Source organism: Trichechus manatus, unplaced genomic scaffold, assembly GCF_000243295.1.
Source record: "Trichechus manatus latirostris isolate Lorelei unplaced genomic scaffold, TriManLat1.0 scaffold00131, whole genome shotgun sequence".
Taxonomy (NCBI): Eukaryota; Metazoa; Chordata; class Mammalia; order Sirenia; family Trichechidae; genus Trichechus; species Trichechus manatus.
The window spans coordinates 27326-46977 of NW_004444067.1; the positions used below are offsets into that span (position 1 = coordinate 27326).

The 19652-nt window shown below is 46.5% G+C and overlaps 2 protein-coding genes across 2 annotated transcripts in view; both read left to right on the forward strand.

The window, feature by feature from the left end:
* The first annotated feature begins 1497 nt into the window (after positions 1 to 1497).
* Positions 1498 to 15903, forward strand: PSMD9 (proteasome 26S subunit, non-ATPase 9). Its single transcript, XM_004384962.2, has 6 exons — positions 1498 to 1719; positions 6572 to 6674; positions 9193 to 9410; positions 11570 to 11671; positions 15127 to 15215; positions 15524 to 15903. The coding sequence occupies exons 1-6, from the start codon at positions 1582 to 1584 to the stop codon at positions 15549 to 15551; spliced, it is 678 nt and encodes a 225-aa protein (XP_004385019.1). The 5' UTR covers positions 1498 to 1581; the 3' UTR covers positions 15552 to 15903.
* A 2940-nt stretch (positions 15904 to 18843) lies between these two features.
* Positions 18844 to 19652, forward strand: part of CFAP251 (cilia and flagella associated protein 251) — a 108204-nt gene continuing 107395 nt past the window's right edge. The window contains exon 1 of the mRNA XM_023739297.1: positions 18844 to 19649. Within this exon, the coding sequence (XP_023595065.1) occupies positions 19593 to 19649 (57 nt within the window). The 5' untranslated portion in view covers positions 18844 to 19592. The remainder of the gene's footprint in view (positions 19650 to 19652) is intronic.

Consider the following 19652-nt stretch of genomic DNA (forward strand, 5'->3'; position numbering starts at 1 on the left):
TAAATAATTTGGGTGTATTCTCTAAGGACATTCTCTTACATAATCACGGTACAAGTATCAAAATTAAGAAATTTGGCATTGATACTGTACTATCCAAATTCAGAGTTTCCCTAGTTATCCCAATAATGTTCTTTATATGTTTTTTAGGGGGAAAGGTAGGAAACCAGAATTCAATCAAGGGTCACGTATTCCAATTAGTTATTGCGTCTCTTTAGTCTCCTTTAATCTAGGCGATTTCCAAGCCTCCGTGTGTGTATGGGATTTCACAACATGGACCTCCGTGAACAGCGCAGGCCGGTTGTTTTGCCGACTGTCCCTCAGTTTGGATTTGTCGGGTTGTTTTCCTATGATTAGGTTCAGGGTAAACACATTTGGTATGAATATAGGTGATATCGTGTTCTTTCGGTGCAAACTATTACGGGGCACATGTGAAGATGTTAAATTTGGTGATTTGGTTAAGCTGGTTTGGGATTTTGACTTCACATTTCACAAGCTGGGCAAGTTGGTTAAGTTGGTTAGTGAGTCAGTTTTCTTGTCTGTCAAATAAGTAATAATAATACTGGTTTTATGAGGTTTTTGAATACATCTAAGGCACTTAGAACAGTGCCTGGCACATTGCAAGCATTCAATAAATAAATTATTACCATTATTATTATCAACACTACTATTTTTACCAAACTGTATGTTGTTGTATTAGGTGCATCGAGTTGATTTTAGACTCACAGTCAGCAAATCGTGTTTGATTCATAGTCACTCAGGTGACAGAGTAGAACTGTCCCCACAGGTTTCCTAGGCTGTAATCTTTATGGGAACAGATCGCCAGGTCTTTTCTCCCACAGAGCGAATGGTGGGTTCAACCTTTCCGTTAGCAGCCAAGCGCTTAACCTTTGCACCAGCAGAGCGCCTCCCAAAGTGTGTGAAGACCCTAATATGCGCCGTGCCCCGCGCTCCACCTATATTTTCTCATTGCTTCTTCATCCCTCCAGCACGTAGACTGGAATAGTGCAGGGTGCATAGGAGGCATCTGATAAGTATTGTTGGCTGACTGACGACGCTGAGATAGATTGCTATCAATATCGCACCATTTTATAGATGAGGAAACTGAGGCTCCGACAAATGAGGTGATTTACCTAGGGTCCCACAGATTGCTGGAAGTGGCAAGAACCAGGATTTGAACCCAAAATTGTCAGACCTATTGTAAAATGGGAGATAAAGAACCTGAACTTTGTCACAGTTGTCAAGGACTGTGCAGATGTGAAGATCTGAATTGGAGCGCCTTGCACAGTGCTCCGGCACGTACATGCAGTCGGTGCTCAATAAATGTTTCAGACGTCGCCCCGCCTGAGTTGGGGCGGGACTGGGAATTCCAGGCGGCTCCACGCCGGGGCACCACAGGACCACGTGTTCCACGAGGGTGTGGCTTCCTATGACCCCGCCCCACCATCAAAGCTGCATCTTTTGCCTCTCGCGCGCTTAGACAGCTGCGGTGTTTTGGCCCGCAGGCTGAGCCGTAGCTACAAGTCTCCTCAGGCGTCCGCAGCCAGGAAGCGGGGTGTCCAGAACCCTGGGCCAAGCTCCGAGATGTCCGGGAAGGAATGTGGGGAGAGTGAAGGCGCCCCGGGGGCCGGCGCGGTGACAGTCAGCGACATCCAGGAGCTGATGCGGCGCAAGGAGGAGATCGAGGAGCAGATCAAGGCCAATTATGACGTGCTGGAGAGCGTGAGTGTGGGCCCGCTCCTGGCCGGGCGTGGGGGCGCCCCGAGGCCTCCTGGCTGCCACCCCCGCCCCCCGCAACCCACGGCGGCGTGGGCCCGGGCTCTTAGCCGTGGAGCTTTCCCTCCCCGGGAAGCCCAAGGCGCCACAACTGCGGCCTCTGTCGGCCGCAGGCAGCACCGACAAATAACGTTCCCTAACAACAGATAGATAGTATAGCAAGCGCTTGTGGAGCTCTTACCGAGTGCTAGGCGCTGTCTTAAGTGCTTTACATTTGTTAGGTCGTTTACGGGCCACAGCAGTCCTTTGAGGTTATTGTTGTTGTTAGGTGCTGTCGAGTGGGTTCCCACTCATAGAGACCCTAAGTACCACAGAAGGAAACGCTGCCCGTCCTGCGCCTGCCTCACAATCGTTATGCTTGAGCCCATCGTTGCAGCCACTGTGTCAGTCTTGTTAAGGGTCTTCCTCCCTTTCGCTGACCCTCTACTGTACCAAGCATGATGTCCTTCTCCAGGGACTGGTCCCTCATAGTAACGTTTCCATAGTCCGTGAGACGAAGTCTGGCCAGCCTCGCTTCTACCTAGCGTTCCGCCTGTACTTCTTCCAAGACAGATTTGTTCGTTCTTCTGGCAGTTCATGGTATATTCAATATTCTTAGCCAACACCATACTTCAAAGGCATCAGTTCTGCCGTCTTCCTTTTTCATTGTCTAGTTTTTGCATGCATATGAGGCGATTGAATATACCATGGCTTGGGTCAGGCGAAACCTTAGTCCCCAAAGTGACATCTTTGCTTTTCAACACTTTAAAGAGGTCTTTTGCAGCAGATTTTGCCCAGTGCAATAGGTCTTTTGGTTTCTTGACTGCTGCTTTCATGGACGTTAATTGTAGATCCAAGTAAGAAGAAATCCTTGACAACTTCAATGTTTTCTCCGTTTATCACAATGTTGCTTATTGGTCCAGTTGGGAGGATGTTTGTTTTCCTTATGTTGAGGCGTAATCTCGTACCTCAGGCTGTAGTCTTTGATTTTCATCAGTAAGTGAAATAATAGTATCCTTTGAGGTGGGTAGTAGTAGTTTTCCCATTGTAGGAATGAGGAAACACAGGTGTTCTTTAACTTAAACCTGCCTGAGGTCACAGAACTAGTAAGTTACAGAGAGGGCAGTGGTTACCACCATCAGTCCCTGTTGAGTGTTTACCAGGGTGGTGTGCTTTGTTAACTATCTTCCATCGGGGCTTCTTAAACTTTAATGAGCATTAATGGAGATCTTGTCAAAACGCAGATTCTGAAGTGGGGAGTGCTTGGGTAGATTCTTCATTTCTAGCAAACTCCAAGGGGATGCTACTGTTGTGGGTCTAAGGACTGCACTTTGAGTAGGAAGAAAACCCACTGCGCCATATTCTGTACTCACTTGAGTAGCCCTGGTGGCAAGGTGGTTAAGCAGCATGGCTGCTAAGTAAAGGTCCGAGGTTTAAACCCACCAGCTGCTCCCCAGGAGAAAGGCGTGGCAGTCTGCTTCTGTAAAGATTACATCCTGAGAAGCCCTATGGGGCTGTTCTACTCGGTACTATAGGGTTGCTGTGAGTCCTAATCAATGACAATGGGTTTTGGTACTCACCTGATAAGGGAGTAAGGAGGAAACAGGCCCAAAGTGGGGCACACCCTTGCCCAGAGTCATGCAGCTTGGAAGTGGCAGGGGTGGAGCTTGTTCCCAGGTCTGTCTGGCTCCAAAGCTGATGCAGTTTTTGCTGTGCCACCCAGTGTAAAACCAAACCACAAGTCAATTTGCAGGGGTTGAGTAAGTTAAATACATCTTATATAGGAGAAGATGAGGTGCATTTTAGGTGGTGGGAGTAAGATGAACTGTCACGTGGAGGCCAGGGTACCATTTTGCTGGTGTTGACTATATGCCTCAAGGGTGCTGGTTTTTGTGTGCAGTTAAACTGTGAAATCCTCTCAACTACCCAGGGAGGTTGGTGTGTTCCCCTGAAGCTTCAAAAAGAGAAGTCACTTGCTCAGAGTCAAAAAGCGGGATTCAGACATCAGGCCTGTTTAATCCAGAATCTGTGTTTTCCAGCATTATGTCAACAGTTTTTCAAAACTTCAGTTACTTTTCTCCAGGATACTGTATATGTAGGCCTCCTTGCTGTTAGCCCCTTGATATTTTTTTAAAAATTGATATTAAAGAAATTTAAGAAAATTTTGTTTTTCTTTAGAGAAATTTATTTTAAAAGGAAAATTTATATTTCTATAGCATATGGAAAACCAGAATCTTTTCCCTTATATATAAGGTAAAAATGCGTAGCAAGGCAGTACAAAATGTTAATTGCCTCCAGCTAGCTACTTTGCTTTCTGAAAGCTTTAATCTTGAACCCCTCCTCTCTGTTTATTTGAAAAGAAGTGGTGAACTAAAACTGTAAATCCCTTCAAATAAAATCTTCCTGATCTTGGGTTAGGCAGAGCCTTCTTAGATAGGATGCCCAAAGCACAAAACCAGACCAAAAAAAAAAAAAAAAAAAGGATAAATTGGACTCATTGAAATTAAAAGTAAAAACTTGTGCTTCAAAGGACACAATCAAGGAAGTGAAAAGCCTCCTTTGCCACGAGACCAGAACTGGATGGTGCCTGGCAGCTGCCATTACTGAACATTTTGATCAAAGATTCTATAGAAGAATCCTGATCAAAAGGGGGAAAATGCACAACAGACTTCAAATTCTCATGGACTCCAAACTTCTGGAGCCACAGAGGCTGGATGAATCCCTGAGACTATTGTCCTGAGATAATCTTTAAGCCTTAAACCAAAAATATCCCCCGAAGTCTTCTTAAAACCAAACAGTAGTTTAGATTAACTAGTAAAGAATGTTTGCCTTGAGCACTGTGCTCTTTTGAGAGATATCTATATGGGATCAGGAAACCCTGGTGGCTTAGTGGTTAAGTGCTATGACTGCTAACCAAAAGGTCAGCAGTTCGAATCTACCAGGCGATTCTTGGAAACTCTTATGGGGCAGTTCTACTCTGTCCTATAGGGTCGCTATGAGTCAGAATTGACTTGAGGGCAACAGCAGCTCAAAAGATTAGATAGGAACCTTAGGGGACAGTGAGTTCCTATTAATGGGGGAGGAACAACTCAAAAAATAAGGGTGAGAATGGTTACACACCAACGTCACTGAATTGTACACGTAGAAACTGTATGTTCTCAACAACAACAAACATGAAAAGAGAACCTATAAAATTCAGAATGCTCTCATTTTGAGATCCGTAATTACAGCTGCAGAGACCCTTCTCCCAAATAAGGTCGTGCTAACAGGTACGAGGATTAGGACTTGGGCATATCTTTTTTGGGGCCACCATCCGGCCCACTACACTGTGTCCACTACCTATGTCCCGGGTACTGTGCCAAGCACAGGCCAGTTCATTTTTTTCTCACATCAGGTAGGAAGAGGGGTGAGGGCTTTTATTCCCATTTTATAATCGAGGAGGCCGAGCCTTCGAGAAGTGAGGCTCTTAGCCGCGGACACGAAACTTATACAGGCAGAAGTGAGATTTACGTCAGAGTCTGACACTGCAGAGCCCCTGCCCTACACCACATGACATGTTGTATTGCTTTGGCACATTATGTTGTTTTTTTTTTTATAGTATATTTCTTTTTTTGTTTTGGTTGATTTTTTTTTTCTTATTGTACTTTAGATGAAGGTTTACAGGCAAACAAGTTTCTCATTAAACAATTAATACCCATGTTGTTTTATGACATTGGTTGCCAACCCCACGACATGTCAGTACTCTCCCCTTCTCGACCTTGGGTTCCCTATTACCACCTTTCCTGTCCCCACCTGCCTTCTCGTCCTTGCCCCCAGGCTGGTGTGCCCATTTAGTCTCATTTTGGTTTATGGGCCTGTCTAATCTTTGGCTGAAGGGTGAATCTCAGGAGTGGTGACTTCAATACTGAGCTAAAAGGGTGCCCCCGGGGTCGCCATACTCTCAGGGTTTCTCCCGTCTCTGTCAAGACCAGTAAGTCTGGTCTTTTTTTGTGAGTTAGAGTTTAGTTCTACGTTTTCCTCCAGCTCTGTCCGGGACCCTCTGTTGTGATCCCTGTCAGAGCAGTCAGTGTGGTAGCTGGGCGCCATCTAGTTGTGCTGGACTCAGTCTGGTAGAGGCTGTGGTGGCTGTGGTCCATTAGTCCTAGCGCATTATGCTTTGACTTATATAGGAAAAGGCTTAAAAATGTTAAAAAAAAAAAAATGTATTGATTTGAGTAGGTAATACATTCCCATGGCCAAAATTCAAAATCTACAAAAAGATAGAAAATGAAAAATCTGCCTCCTTCCCCTGCCCTCTGACCACCCAGTTCCTCTCCCTGGAGGCACCAGTGATATCAGTGCCTCCTTCCGGAGATGACAAGGTCTTTGAAAGCCCTCTCAGATCTCTCTTTATTTTCAGAAGAACTGAGGCCCTGCCCCAGCTGCATGTTCTTTGAGGTTTTCACTCCCTTCTGTCCTCCAAGGCCACCAGCCAGGTGTCAGCTGCCCAGGGGAAGGAGGGTTTGGAGGAGTCCAGGAAGAGACTGGCCTTGGGAATGATGCTCAAAGGAGTCTCTGGTTTTCTTTCAAAAAAGAAGAATGTATTCACACATGACTTGTGTTATTAAACAGTAATTCGAAAAGACGGTGCCCACCTCTAAGGGTAGTTGTGAGATAATTGGGGGTGAGGGGAAGCATCTGGTGTGTGGAATGACCAGCATCCGGCAGTTATCGTTATAATAATACAGTGTTAACGTTATTACTGCACAGGAGCAGGGCCGGGGGCACGGGATCCTGAGGAACTTTGTGGATTCTTGTTAACAAAATTTCTTTCCTTCAGCAAAAAGGAATTGGGATGAACGAGCCCTTGGTGGACTCCGAGGACTACCCCCGGTCAGACGTGGACCTGTATCAAGTCCGAACTGCAAGGCACAACATCATCTGTGAGTGACTGTCAACACACAAATCAAATTACTGCAGTTAATGGGATCTGCCCCCATCGTCCGCCTTGTCGGGATGATCTCATTGTACCCATTGAGGGACTGAGAACTAAGAGAATGGGTTGGACGCTGTTGCTCTTAGGTGCTGTCGAGTTGTGACTCATAGCGACCCTGTGTACAACACAAAGAAACACTGCCTGGTCCTGTGCCATCCTCACAATCATTGCTGTGCTTGAGCCCTTTGTTGCAGCCACTGTGTTAATCCATCTCGTTGAAGGTCTCCTCTTTTTCGCTGACCAGCTAGGGTTCTGTTTTTATTGTTTCATTTTTATTTTGTTCTTAGGAATTTCACTGTGGATACTTTATTGAAAAGAAAAAAAAACAACAAAACCAGAAACCTCAGTCAAAGATTGCTTGGAAACATGATCAAATCAATTATGTATTTGGTAGGAATCATGTTCATCTGTTAATGATAGCAACATGACTACGGTGACTTAAACATAAAAGGGTTTAGTCTTTCGGCAAAAGACATTTGGAGGGAGGCAGTGCCGGGCTGGCTGGCAGAGACCCAGGCTCCTCTCTGCTCTGCCATCCTCAGGGCACAGCTTCCAGTTTTTTTTTTTTTAAATTGTGGTGAAATATATATGACAAAACATTTCAGCCATTTTTACATGTTCAGTTCATTGACATTGATCACATTTACCATATTGTTGAACCATCACCACTGTCCATTTCCAAACTTTTCGCCACCCTTAAACAAAACACCACCCCCCATTTCCCCCTCCCACGCACCCCTGGTAACCACTCATCAACTTTGATCTCCGTGCATTTGCCTATTTTGGACATGACTTCCGTCTTGAAGGTCTCCACGTCCATGTTCTACACAGGAAGAAGGGGAGGGAAGAAGGTAGGGGGGCAAAACGTTCTATGCCAGCTAGCATCCGCTTTGAAAATTCCTGCCTGTCCTCTGCCCAGAAAAGTTCCTGCTTTCATCTCATAGGCCCCTCTGCCTGCAAGAAAGGCTGGGAATGTACTCCACCAGGTGGTGGTTGCAAGGTGCCATTGATCGCTTTTGACTTAGAGCAACCCCATGGGACAGAGTAGAACTGCCCCACAGGGTTTTCTTGGCTGTGATCCTTACAGAAGCAGCTCGCCAGGTCTTTTTCCCACAGAGTCGCTAGGTGGGTTCGAACCGCCAACCTTTTGGTTAGCAGCCAAGCGCTCAACTGTTTGTACCACCAGGGCTCCTTTATTCTCTGCTATAGGCACGTTGATATCTTCTGCTGGGGGTGGGGTCCCCAAGTCCCATAATGCCTGAGGGCATCACCCTGGCTCCACAGTGAAAGGGGCGAAGGAACCAGCTCCCGTGGCTGCATATGGTCATTGTTAAATGCACTTGACAAGTCTGAAGGCCTGTGACCCTCAGGTGCAGGGCACGGAGGGGCTGACAGTGGTGCCCTGCTGAAGGCTTCTGTTCATACTTCTCAAAGGGCGTTGTGTCAGTAACCTGTTTAATAGCAGTGTGGGATTCTAAGGAGTAGAGGGAGTTGCTTTTACGTTAAAAAAAACGAGTTGTCTCTGAGGTTGCAAAATGCCAGCTGACATGCTGAACAGGCCTGCAGATGCGACCTGTTCAGCCATGTTCATTGTGGCCCATGTGTTTTGAATTAGTTGTCAGTGTTGGAAAAAATCAGAGGACCTCACCACAAAACCCCTAATTTCCAGCTTTTCTTGAAAAAGCACAGGTCTGGTGACACTGCTCTGTCTTCCCAAGCGCCTGTTGTTGGCGAGAAACCACAGCGGAGCCCCTGGCTCCCTGTGACCTCTTCCAGGTGGGTGTCCCTGGCCACTTATTACTGGGCTGAAATGTCATGTTTCTTTCTGAACAGGATGAATTAAGAGATCAGTGGAATGTTCCTTAGACCCAGCCCGCTTCAGTCTTTGCATGCCTGCCACACCTGTCCCATGTACGTGTTTGTTTATGGCTGAGGGTGCAGGTAGACAGTGCCTTACTTCTGCCCACCTTCCCTGATCTCCAAGACTAGCCAGTGCAGGGCCCCTGCAGGGAGGCCTCATGGCAGTCCCCGTCTGTCACTGCAATGACTTGTCCCATGTCTGCCTTCCTTGCTGGGCTGTAGACTTCATGAGGGACATTGCTCTGTCTTGTTCACTGATTTGTCCTCGGCTTCCAGCCCAGCATCTGCCACGGATGAAAAGAAAACAAAACAGTTGCCATCGAGTCTGTTCTGACTCATGGCGACCCCATGTGTGCAGAGTAGAACTGCTCCATAGTGTTTTCAAGGCTGTGACCTTTCAAAAGCAGATCACCAGGCCTTTCTTCCAAGGAACCTCTGGGTGGGTTCGAACTGCCAGCCTTTTGGTTAGTAGTTGAGTGCGTAACTGTTTTTGCCACGCAAGGACTCCTGTGGATGAAGCACTCATTAACACCCAGTGAATGAATGTGGGAGCCTTGGTCTTCAGCTGTCTGTCTTGACCCCTGACGCGGTGGTTCTCATCCCAGGCCTGCAGAACGATCACAAGGCGGTGATGAAGCAGGTGGAGGAGGCCCTGCACCAGCTACACGCGAGGGACAAGGAGAAGCAGGCTCGGGACATGGCCGAGGCGCAGAATGAGGCCATGAGCTGCAGGCCGGACCTGAGCCTTGGCAAGAGCCCCTGCCCCCTTCAGGCCTTCGCCAAAGTGAACAGCATCAGCCCCGGCTCCCCAGCCAGCCTTGCAGTAAGTCGGCCCCGGGACCCAGACCCACATCCAGAGGGCTCCATGGGCTACATGGCCTTGGGGCAGGGGGACAGTGGAAAAACAGACACACCCCCTCCACGCCGGAAGGGAGCAGCTCTGAGTTCACATACTCACTCAACAAATGCTGACTGGGAGCCAGCCCCTGCCGCCCACTACACTGGTGGATAGGAGACCTGTCCATGGTGAGGACAGGGACACAGGGTGATAAGTGTCTGAAGAGAGGGAGAGAGGAGCTCTTCTTGGGCTTGTAGCTGGGCACTGCCTGATAGAAATAACAGTGGCAGCAACAGCTGGCACTTACCAAGGCCTTGCTTTGCGCCAGGCGTCCTGCCACACGTGATACACATCTCACCTGGTGTCTTTATTTTATAACAGCTTTATGGAGATACAATTCTATACGATACAACTCATCCATTGAAAGTATACAATTTACTGGTTTTTAGTACATTCACAGAGCTGTGCATCCCTCACCAACAATCAATTTTAGAACATTGTATTATCCCCAAGAGAAACCGTACCCCTTAGCTGTCACCCCAACCTTCCTAAGCTTCCCAGCCTTAGGTAGCCCCTACTTTACTGCTTTCTGTCTCTATGGACTTCCCTGTTCTGCACATTCCATATAAGTGGAGTCGTATGCTTCTTTTACTCAGCATACTTTTTCGAGGTTCATCTATGTTGTGGCATGTATCGGAACTTCATTCCTCTTTATTGCTGGATGATATTCACTGTGTGGATAGACTGTGCTTCATTTATCCATTCACCAGTCGATGGACATTTGGGTGGTTTCCACTATTTGGAGGCAGTGAATAATGCTACTATGAACATTCGCGTACAAGTGTTTGCGCGGATGTGTATTTAATATTTAACCTCCTCGGCCGCCCTCTGGGATAGGTACTTACCTTTTTTTTTGTTTTATTTATTTGTTGTTTATTGTTGTAGTTTAAGTGAAAGTTTGCATTTCAAGTTAGTCTGTTATAAAAAAATTTGTACACACATTGTTACATGACCCTAATTGCTCTCCCTGTGCTGTGACAGCACACTCCTTTCCACCCGATTCCCCATGTCCACTCAACCAGCTCCTAACCCTCTCTGCCTTCTCATCTCACCTCCGGACCGGAGCTGCCCATTTAGTCTCGTGTATCCACTTGACCTAAGAAGCACACTATTCATGAGTATCGTTTTGTGTCCCATAGTCCAGTCCAATCTTTGTCTGAAGAGTTGGCCTTGGAAATTGTTTTAGCTCTGGGCTGATAGAGAATCCGGGGGCCGTGCTTTCCAGGGTCCCTCCAGTCTTAGTCAGACCATTAAGTCTGGTCTTTTTACTAGAATTTGAGTTCTACTGGGGTAGGTACTTACCTTTACCCTATCTTACCCATGAGCAAAAGCCTCAAAGACGTGAAGTAGCTGGTGCCAGGACACGTCACTCATAATGGGGCACTGGGTCCTACACCAGGTTCTCCCGGTCCTCTCTGATAAGCGCTCAGCCTGAGTTAAACGTGAGCTTCATTTTATTCACCGCTGTATCGGCAGCATCCAGCCCGGTGCTAGAGTTGGCATATGACAAATATTTGTTGAAGGGATGAGTGAATGCTGATCTGTGTTCTTAGGACTCAGATGGAAGGGTCACTCTAGTCCAGGCTCAGCTTTGTGCCTGCAGCTGCTTGTTGGGGGGCTTCTGGGGCGAACATGTGTCTTGTCTGAACCTTGACTGCCCTTGCTCTGCTGTGATCGCGGCCAGAATGGGCGCCCAGGGCACCAGTGGTTCCGTTGTGGAGCTGCTGGCTTCAGGGAGAGCTGTGTCTGCCGCTGCCCCTGCCGCCAAGCTGGCCTGCCTGTTCTTGCCTGGATCAGGACCTTAGGGAGCTGCATTTGGCCTTCAGGTGGCCTCCATACTGCCACCTATCAGACCTTCAGTGGATCTTTTACTAGACCCCCCAGAAGGACCCCTGGAGGGAGTGGCCTAGTTGTCCTCCAGTTCTTCCTGCACGAGGTTTCTAAATCCCTGACCTCTGCCTTTGAGCCTGCCGTTCTCCCCTGAAGAAACAAGTTGTTCACCTTGACATCACACTGGGTGTTGAAAGGTAACCAACAGGAGCACAGTTCACCGCTAGCCTGGTTTTCCCTTCTGTTTTCTTCAGGGCCTGCAAGTGGATGACGAGATTGTGGAGTTTGGCTCTGTAAATGCCCAGAACTTCCAATCGCTGCAGAACGTGGGCAGTGTGGTGCAGCACAGCGAGGGGGTGAGTAACCTGGCCGCCTGGGCCAAGGAGCCTTGCTAGGGCCTCTGAGTGCTGCCCCGATGGTCCTGGTTCCCAGGCACAGGCCCTGCTCAGGCCGGCGCTGACTGTTCCCTTGCCTGGAACGCTTTCTTCCCTGCCCCCTCTTACCGCCCTCATCTTTATGCAGTGACACCTTCCTAGTGGGGCCTTTCCCAGCCAACCCATCTATGATATCCCTCTCCCACTTCCCTTCCCCTTTCCTGCTTTATTCTTCCTAGCACATACAGAATCTAACATTTTGTCTGTCTGGCTGCTCCTGGTAGGATGTGAGCTCTCTGGGGCCAGCGGTGTCTGTTTTGTGACTGCTATATCCCCAGCAACAGCGTAATCCGTCACACAGGAGGGGTTCAGGGAATGTTTGTTGAATAAATAATTACAGTTGCCAGGCATTGAAAGCTTATTGTGTTCCAGGTAACCCTGTATGTATAGATTCTTGTTCAGTGCTTTGGAGGTAGGGATTGTGGTTGTTTCCATTTTACAGCTAAGAAAACAGAGGGCCCGAAAGGGCAAGTAACTGCCCAGGGTATCAACTAATAAGTGGCAGCGAGGGGATCCAGACCCAGGCTGATTGTCTCCAAAATCTCCTCTCACTCAAGACATCCTGCTGCTTCCCACAGACCCTTCCTCAGGCACTTGGTCACAGGGCGCACAGGACATGTGGCCCTGTCCTTGTTGGGCTTATGTTGTTTCCTTACAAATTATGTAGATACATTTATATATGTTTTATTTAAATATCCTTAACAAACTTGAAATCATCCTGTCGTTAATGTCTTTTTTTTTTAACTTTCTAAAATTGCATTAGATACATATGAACTATCTGATAAGGGATTGATATCCAGAATACATAAAGAACTCCTACCACTCAACAATAAAAAGACAAACAATCCAGTTAAAAAGGGCCAAAGGACTTGAAAAGACATTTCTCCAAAGAAGACATACAGATGACCAATAAGCACATGACAAGATACTCAGCATCATTAGTCATTAGGGAAATGCAATTCAAAGCCACATAAAGTACATTCAGTGAGATGGCTATTATAAAAAAATGGAAAATAACAAGTGTTGGCAGGCTGTGGAGAAATTGGAACACTTACGCGTTGCTGGTGGGATTGTAAAACAGTGCAGCTGCTGTGGAAAACAGTTTGGTGATTTCTCCAAACGCTGGATGGTCACCAGGGGTTGGGGAGGGAAGAATGGGGAGTGAAGGGTACTGAGCTTCTGTCTGGGGTGAAGAAGAACTTTTAGACATAGACAATGGTGATGGTCGCCCAACCTAGTGAATGTGATTAATGTCACTGAATTGCGCACTAAAAAATGGGTCAAATGACAAATGTTACATTATTCAATTAAGCAAAGATAGAATCAAAAGTGAGTTTCCCTTCAACTTTTTTGTTTTTCTGGTTTTACTCTATTTTTTCATTGTGGTAAAAATATCTATAATAACATTGGTCATTTCAGCATCTTTTACATGTGTAATTCAGTGACATTAATAACGTTCACCATGTCGTGCAGCCATCACCACTGTCCATTTCCAAATATTTTCATCACCTTAACAAACTCAGTGCCCGGTGAGCAATACCTCCGTGTTTTCCCTTCCCATCTCCCCCTGGTAACCACAAATGAACTTTGGTCTCTATGCCGTTGTCTGTTCTAAACATTTCATATAAGTGGGATCACACAATTTTGTCCTTTTGTGTCTGACTTATTCTCTTTCCTCTTTAATCACATTTCTTCCTGGAGATTAACACTGTGCATATCCTTCTGTACATTTTTATCTGGATTTACATACATATTTTTTATTATATGTATAGTTTTTTTAAAAGGTAAATGAGATCATGTACCTGAGGTTTTTCAGCTTGCTTAGTTTACTCAACAGTTCATCTTGAAGTTACTTCATTCTTTTTAATAGCTGCTTAAGATTCAGTAGTATGGGTATGTCCTTGTTTATTTCTTTTTAAATGTTTTAATTATACAAATAACCTATAATATATCCTTGTGATCAGTATGGATAAAATAAAACTCCCCTTGGGCCATCAACCCCAATTCTGATCCCTTTCCCATTTGATTTATATTTTCTCTGCTGTTTTTTTATACCATTAAATACAAGTAATGTGTATATAGAAATGTGTAGTTTTATTTTGAGCTCTTTGCTGTCTTCTACATACTAAACCAGAATACCCATTGCCATCGAGTCGATTCTGACTCATAGCGACCCTATAGGACAGAGTAGAACTGCCCCATAGGGTTTCCAAGGAGCAGCTGGTAAAGTTGAACTGCCGACCTTTTGGTTAGCAGAGGAGCCCTTAACCACTGCACCACCAGGGCTCCACCTTCTACATAGATGGTATAAACGGTAGGTGATATTTTCACTTAACAGGGCTTCTTGGAGATCTTTTCCTTTGGCACATACCTCATGTTTTTCACTGCTGCGTAGTACTCCATTGCTTGAGTGGAGTGCAGTTTGTACATTGCCTGATTTCTGGACAGTGAGGTTTCTCCAGTTTTACACTGTTAGGAACAGTACTGTGTACTTAAAACGATTATGCACATATGTAGGTACTTCTCTAGGTAGAGACTAAAAAGTAGAATTACAAGCTGTACGCATATGCATAAGGAGCCCCGGTGGCACAGTAGTTAAGCACTTGGCTGCTAACCGAAAAGTCGATGGTTCAAACCCACCAGCTGCTCCACAGGAGAAAGTTGGAGCAATCTGCTTCCATAGAGATTACAGCCTTGGAAGTCCTATGGGGTAGTTCTGCTCTGTCCTGTAGGGTCGCTGTGAGTCGGAATCGACCTGATGGCAAAGGGTTTGTTTTTTTTGGTCCCCCAAAGAGCTGCCTTAGTTCGTGTTCTCTCACGTAGTGTCTACGAGTGCTTCTGTCTTCACCCTCCCCACTTATCTTACTGTCAGTCTGACAGTCTAAACCTAGGTGGAAAATGGTATCTTGTTTTAATTTGTTTTGTGTGTACTCCCCTTCCCTTTAATTTTTTTCTTAAATTAAAGAAACTTACATATACACAGGAGCCCCGGTAGTACAAACGGTTAAGAATGTATCTTGGTGATGGTTGCACAGCATAGTGAACGTAATTAATGTCACTGAACTGTGCACGTAAAAATGGTTAAAATCGCAAATGTTTTGTCATATATTTTTTACCACAATAGAAAACAGTGTATCTTGTATGCACCTTTTAAAGATTCTTTTTTTTTTGGACACATTTCTCCAGAAAGATGGTACGGATTCACAGTCCCCCTGGTGACTTCAAGAGTCCCACGTCCCCCCCACTCTTGCCAATGCTGTGATCATACTTAAGATAAAATCCTTACCAACATGACGGGTGAAAAGGATCATCCCAGCATTTTAGCCTGAATCTCTGGGTGTACTAATGAGACTAAAATGAGCCTGTTTTCCTTTCAGAAGCCACTGAACGTGACAGTGATCCGAAGAGGGGAGAGACAGCAGCTTAGACTTGTCCCAACACGCTGGGCGGGAAAAGGACTGCTGGGGTAAAGTGCCGATGTCCTTTCCTTCACATGACGGTGGCAGCGAGTGTTCCTTAGATATAAAGTGGGGAATAGTGGGAATCCCCAGAATGCAACGTGTGGTATGAATGAGGTGGGTGTGGTGGTGGAGGGAGCCCTGGTCTCTCTCCTCAGTCTTCTATGGTCTGATTAAAATGATCTTTCATTAACTAGGCATTTGTTTTACAAGCATTAAAGAATATAGGTGGAAAGCTCGGAAGGGTTCAACTCTGATCTTCTGGAATAGAGCCACCAAACCTCAAGCTGTTCTTTTTTTTAATTTTTCCTTCCAGCTGCAACATTATTCCTTGGCAAAGATGATCGTCCCTGGGGAGCGGTAACAGAAAAGCATCTTCGCATGCCTTGGACTTGGGTCTAGTGGGCCTCCCTGGTTCTCATCTCTCCCTGAAGTTTATGGATCTGGAAGCGGCCGGAAGCCTGAACTTCTAGGTGGCGGAAACGCTGTGGCCGACCAATATAATCTGTCTGCGTTAAGGCATTGTTCAAACCTGACTTGTGCTTAGCGGCTTTTACAAATCAGGCCATGGCCCTAAGTGACAATCCGCTTGATGGTGGGTGAGTGGGAGGGAGTAATTCTGGCAGGTGCTTATATGACTTTATTCTTTCAGGAAAAAAAAAATTCAAATAAATACAGTTTTACAGTGTGTTGATATGACCGTGGTATCACCCCAACTGAATTTCTTATGAACTCACAAACCAAAGCTAAGCTGGGGGTCAGAGCATCCTCACAGGAACATACTGGGCAGAACAGACTGGCAAATAGTGGTGACGTCAGGTTTTCACTGAGCCGTGGCTGCTCTGATTACAGAAATTGCCAGGTAGGTTTGTGCATCCTCAGCAGCTGGGCCTCTGGGGCCACAAATCCTCCCTTTGGAGAATAGGGAAAGCCTGGAGCCTGTCCCGGTAGCTGGGATACTGATTGGTGTTGGCTTATTCTTCTGTAATCCAGCAAAGGGCCGCAAGTTCTTCTGTGGCCACCAAAACCTAAAAAAAAATCAAACCCTTTGCTGTTGAGTCAGTTGTGACTCATAGCAACCTTTAGGACAGAGTAGAAATGCCCATGGGGTTTCCAAGGCTGTACTCTTTATGGAAGCAGATCGCCAGGTCTTTCTTCCGTGGAGCAGCTGGTGGGTTCGAATCACTGACCTTTCAGTTAGCAGCCAAGTGCCCAACTCTTGTGCCACCAGGGCTCCTTCTGTAACCACCAGAGGGCAGCAAGCTCCCTTCTGGAATTAACAACCACCCTGGTGGCATAGTGGTTAAGAGTTCAGCTGCTAACCAGAAGGTTGGCAGTTTGAATCCACTGGGTGCTCCTTGGAAACCCTATGGGGCGGTTTTACTGTGTCCTGTAGGGTCACTGTGAGTCAGAATCAACTCGATGGCAACGAGTTTGGTTTTTGGTTTGCACGGTGGTTAAGACTTGGCTACTAACCAAAAGGTCAGCAATTTGGATCCACCAGCCACTCCTTGGAAATCCTACAGGGCAGTTCTACTGTCTTATAGGGTTGGTATTAATCAGAATCGACTCTATGACAGTGGATTTTTTTTTTTTTTTAACAATCGCAAATTAGCTCGTAACTTAACTTTTTGTGATTGACCCTCCCAGCTATGCTCTCAGACCAGCACTGTTCTGTGAACTGCTGAGGTGTACTTGACATTGCTGATAAGAACACAGTGTTTGCAGATCTGGTTGATTGGAAATGCTTGCTTCCTTTTTCCTTCCTTGTGTTTTTTTCTCTCTTTTAACCTGTTAAATGGGCTTCAGTGGCTCCTCTTTCTTCTCTTCAGGGTATCACAGTGTTTACTGCCACAGTTCTTACAGACAGCTTTCTGCGGAGGAATGACTGTGTTCCTTGGGGTTGGATTTACTTGGGCTAGAGACAGATAAAGGAGCGCTGGTGGCGCAGTGGTTAAGTGCTCGGCTGTGAACCGAAAGGTCAGCGGTTCAAGCCCACCAGCTGCTCTGCAGGAGAAAGATGTGGCTGGCAGTCTGCTCCTGGGAAAGATTTCAGCCTAGGAAACCCAATGGAGCAATTCTCTGTCCTTTAGGGTCTCTGTGAGTCGGAATCCACTTGATGGCAGTGGGCTTGGCAGTGGGTTAGAGACAGGTAACAGCGTGCTCTGATGGGAGTCAGTACTGAGATGTGCTCCCAGCTATGGGTTCTCACACTCAACTTGGAAGGCCTCCTGTTCCCCTAAACTCTATTCCCCCGTCCTAGCTGGAGGCATACTGTGTTTACCAGTGTTTGCTGTTTAAATTGTGTGTTCAAATTCCGTGTCTTCCAGTCTTTTTCATAAGCCCCAGACTGTAATAAACACAGATTATACTGATTTATCCCTTTTTGTCCTTTTTGGAGATGTATACATATTAATCAGCTTACAGCATTGGGGCATGGGTTTTTTTGTTTTTTGTTAGTTGTCACTGAGTTGATTCCAACTAATGGCAACCCTGTGGGGGTGGGGGTCATGAGATCATTCACTTTCTCCTAAAATGATAGCACCAAGACACTTCTTCATCAGAGCTAAGATCTGGTTTCCTGTAGACCACCCTTTACCAGTCCTAAGAGTGGCAACATGTTGTGGTCTGAGATTCTAGCTGAGCTTCAGTTTGACATGAAATGGTCCTAATAGATTTAACCAGACTTTTTTTTTCATTTTATTGTTGTTGAGAATATACACAGCAAAACATACACCAATTCAACTGTTTCTACATGTACAGTTCAGTGACAGTGATTTCAATTTAACCAGACCGGTTTTACAGAAGGCCTTTGTGATAGGGGCAGCAAGATCGTGTAACCTGTATAATACTGAACCCCAATTAACTGAAATACTGTACTCAACACGTAGTGCCCTGTGAGGAGGTGGAAGGGCCGAGATGTGTGCTGCCTCTCTAAGACCTGGAAATAGCCTGTTTTAGTTTGCTTTTGGCAAAGAGTGTTTTCAAACCGTTCATGTTTCTTCACTTACAAGAGTAAGTCTTCAGAAAGTCTAACTTCCCAGTATTGGCCGCTGCGACCTTTCAGGGGATGGCACCGTGGGAAAAAGTGGGGGATAATGTCAGGTGAGGAAAGAAAGAGAGGAAGATAAAACGGCTAAGTTAAATTTCCGGCCCCGGCTCGGGCGGCACTTCTCCCCGGCACAGGCAGGGGGCGTGCTGGGCCTGCTCGCAAGCCCCTTCTGGCACGTGAGCCACCGTCCAGCCCTCTCGCTTTACGGCTAGTAGCCCGCGGCGGCGGCGGCAGCGGTTGCCATGGGGACTGGGTTTGGGTGGCAACCGTAACTAGGGAGCCTTTAGAGCCGGCGGCGGCAGCCGGAGATCGCGGGATTCAGGCGGCTGGACGGCCCAGGCTTTTGAACCCCGGGGAAGGCGAGCTGTGAGTCAGGGGTGCCAAGGCGGGGGTCGCGGCACGGCGGGGTGTAGGGTGGCCCCAGGGGACCTCAGCGGGAGGGAAGGGGCCTCACCACAGACCCACACTCTCGCCACCCCCACGCGGCCCCGCGGTCCCACTGGGCTTGGACCCGTCCCCTTCAAGGTTTGGGCCCTTTGGAAGAAGCCCTGTTAGAGCCCTAGACATGAAATCACAGTCGCCATTATTCGGATGGGGGAACTGAGTGCCAGAGAGGTCTGCTGCTTGTTAGCTGTGTGATCTTGAATAAGTCACCTCAACTCCTCGAGCTGCAAAGTTTGTTTGTTGTAAGGAATAAATACGAGAGTGTGCGTTAGAGTGCTTTTAAACTGTGAATTTCTCTGCAAATCAAGTTTGCTTTTATCCCCGTAACAGTTGCTACCATGTCTTAAGCACCACACCCTGGAACTGTGCTGAGCACTTTGCATATGTTATCTAATCATCACAACAAACCCATATTTTATTTTGACTAGGGGCAAGTGTAGACTCTGAGGGGTAAAGTGACTTGCCCAAGGTCGGAGAACAAGTGAGTGTAGAACTGGGTGGGATTCTCAGCTAGGAAAGGCTGCCTGCAAAGCACTAAGCTTAGCCATGAATCTATGTTACTTCTTCTCTTATTTCTATTGGTAGATTTGTTGCAAATGCCTGGGTTATGCATTTGTTGCCTGTGGGAATATGGATATTTTAAAAATTAGTTAGGGGGCTCTAAAGTTATTCCTGGAAAGATGAGAGGCCCTGGGAATCAATATTTTTATAAGGTTCAGGACAGGCTTTCCTGACATATGACATTCTTTTTATCCCTGTGGAAAGGAACTAGAGCTGGTATTGCACATTTCATGTATAGGTTAGTGCACCAGGGAATCAAAACGAGAAACAGAGGTGCCTATTGATGATTATTGCCAAAATTTTTCTAGAGAAAACTCTATAGGAGAGAATGTCAGATGCAGAAAAAAGCCCACTAGAAGAAACAGAAGATGGAGAAACGGAAATGGAA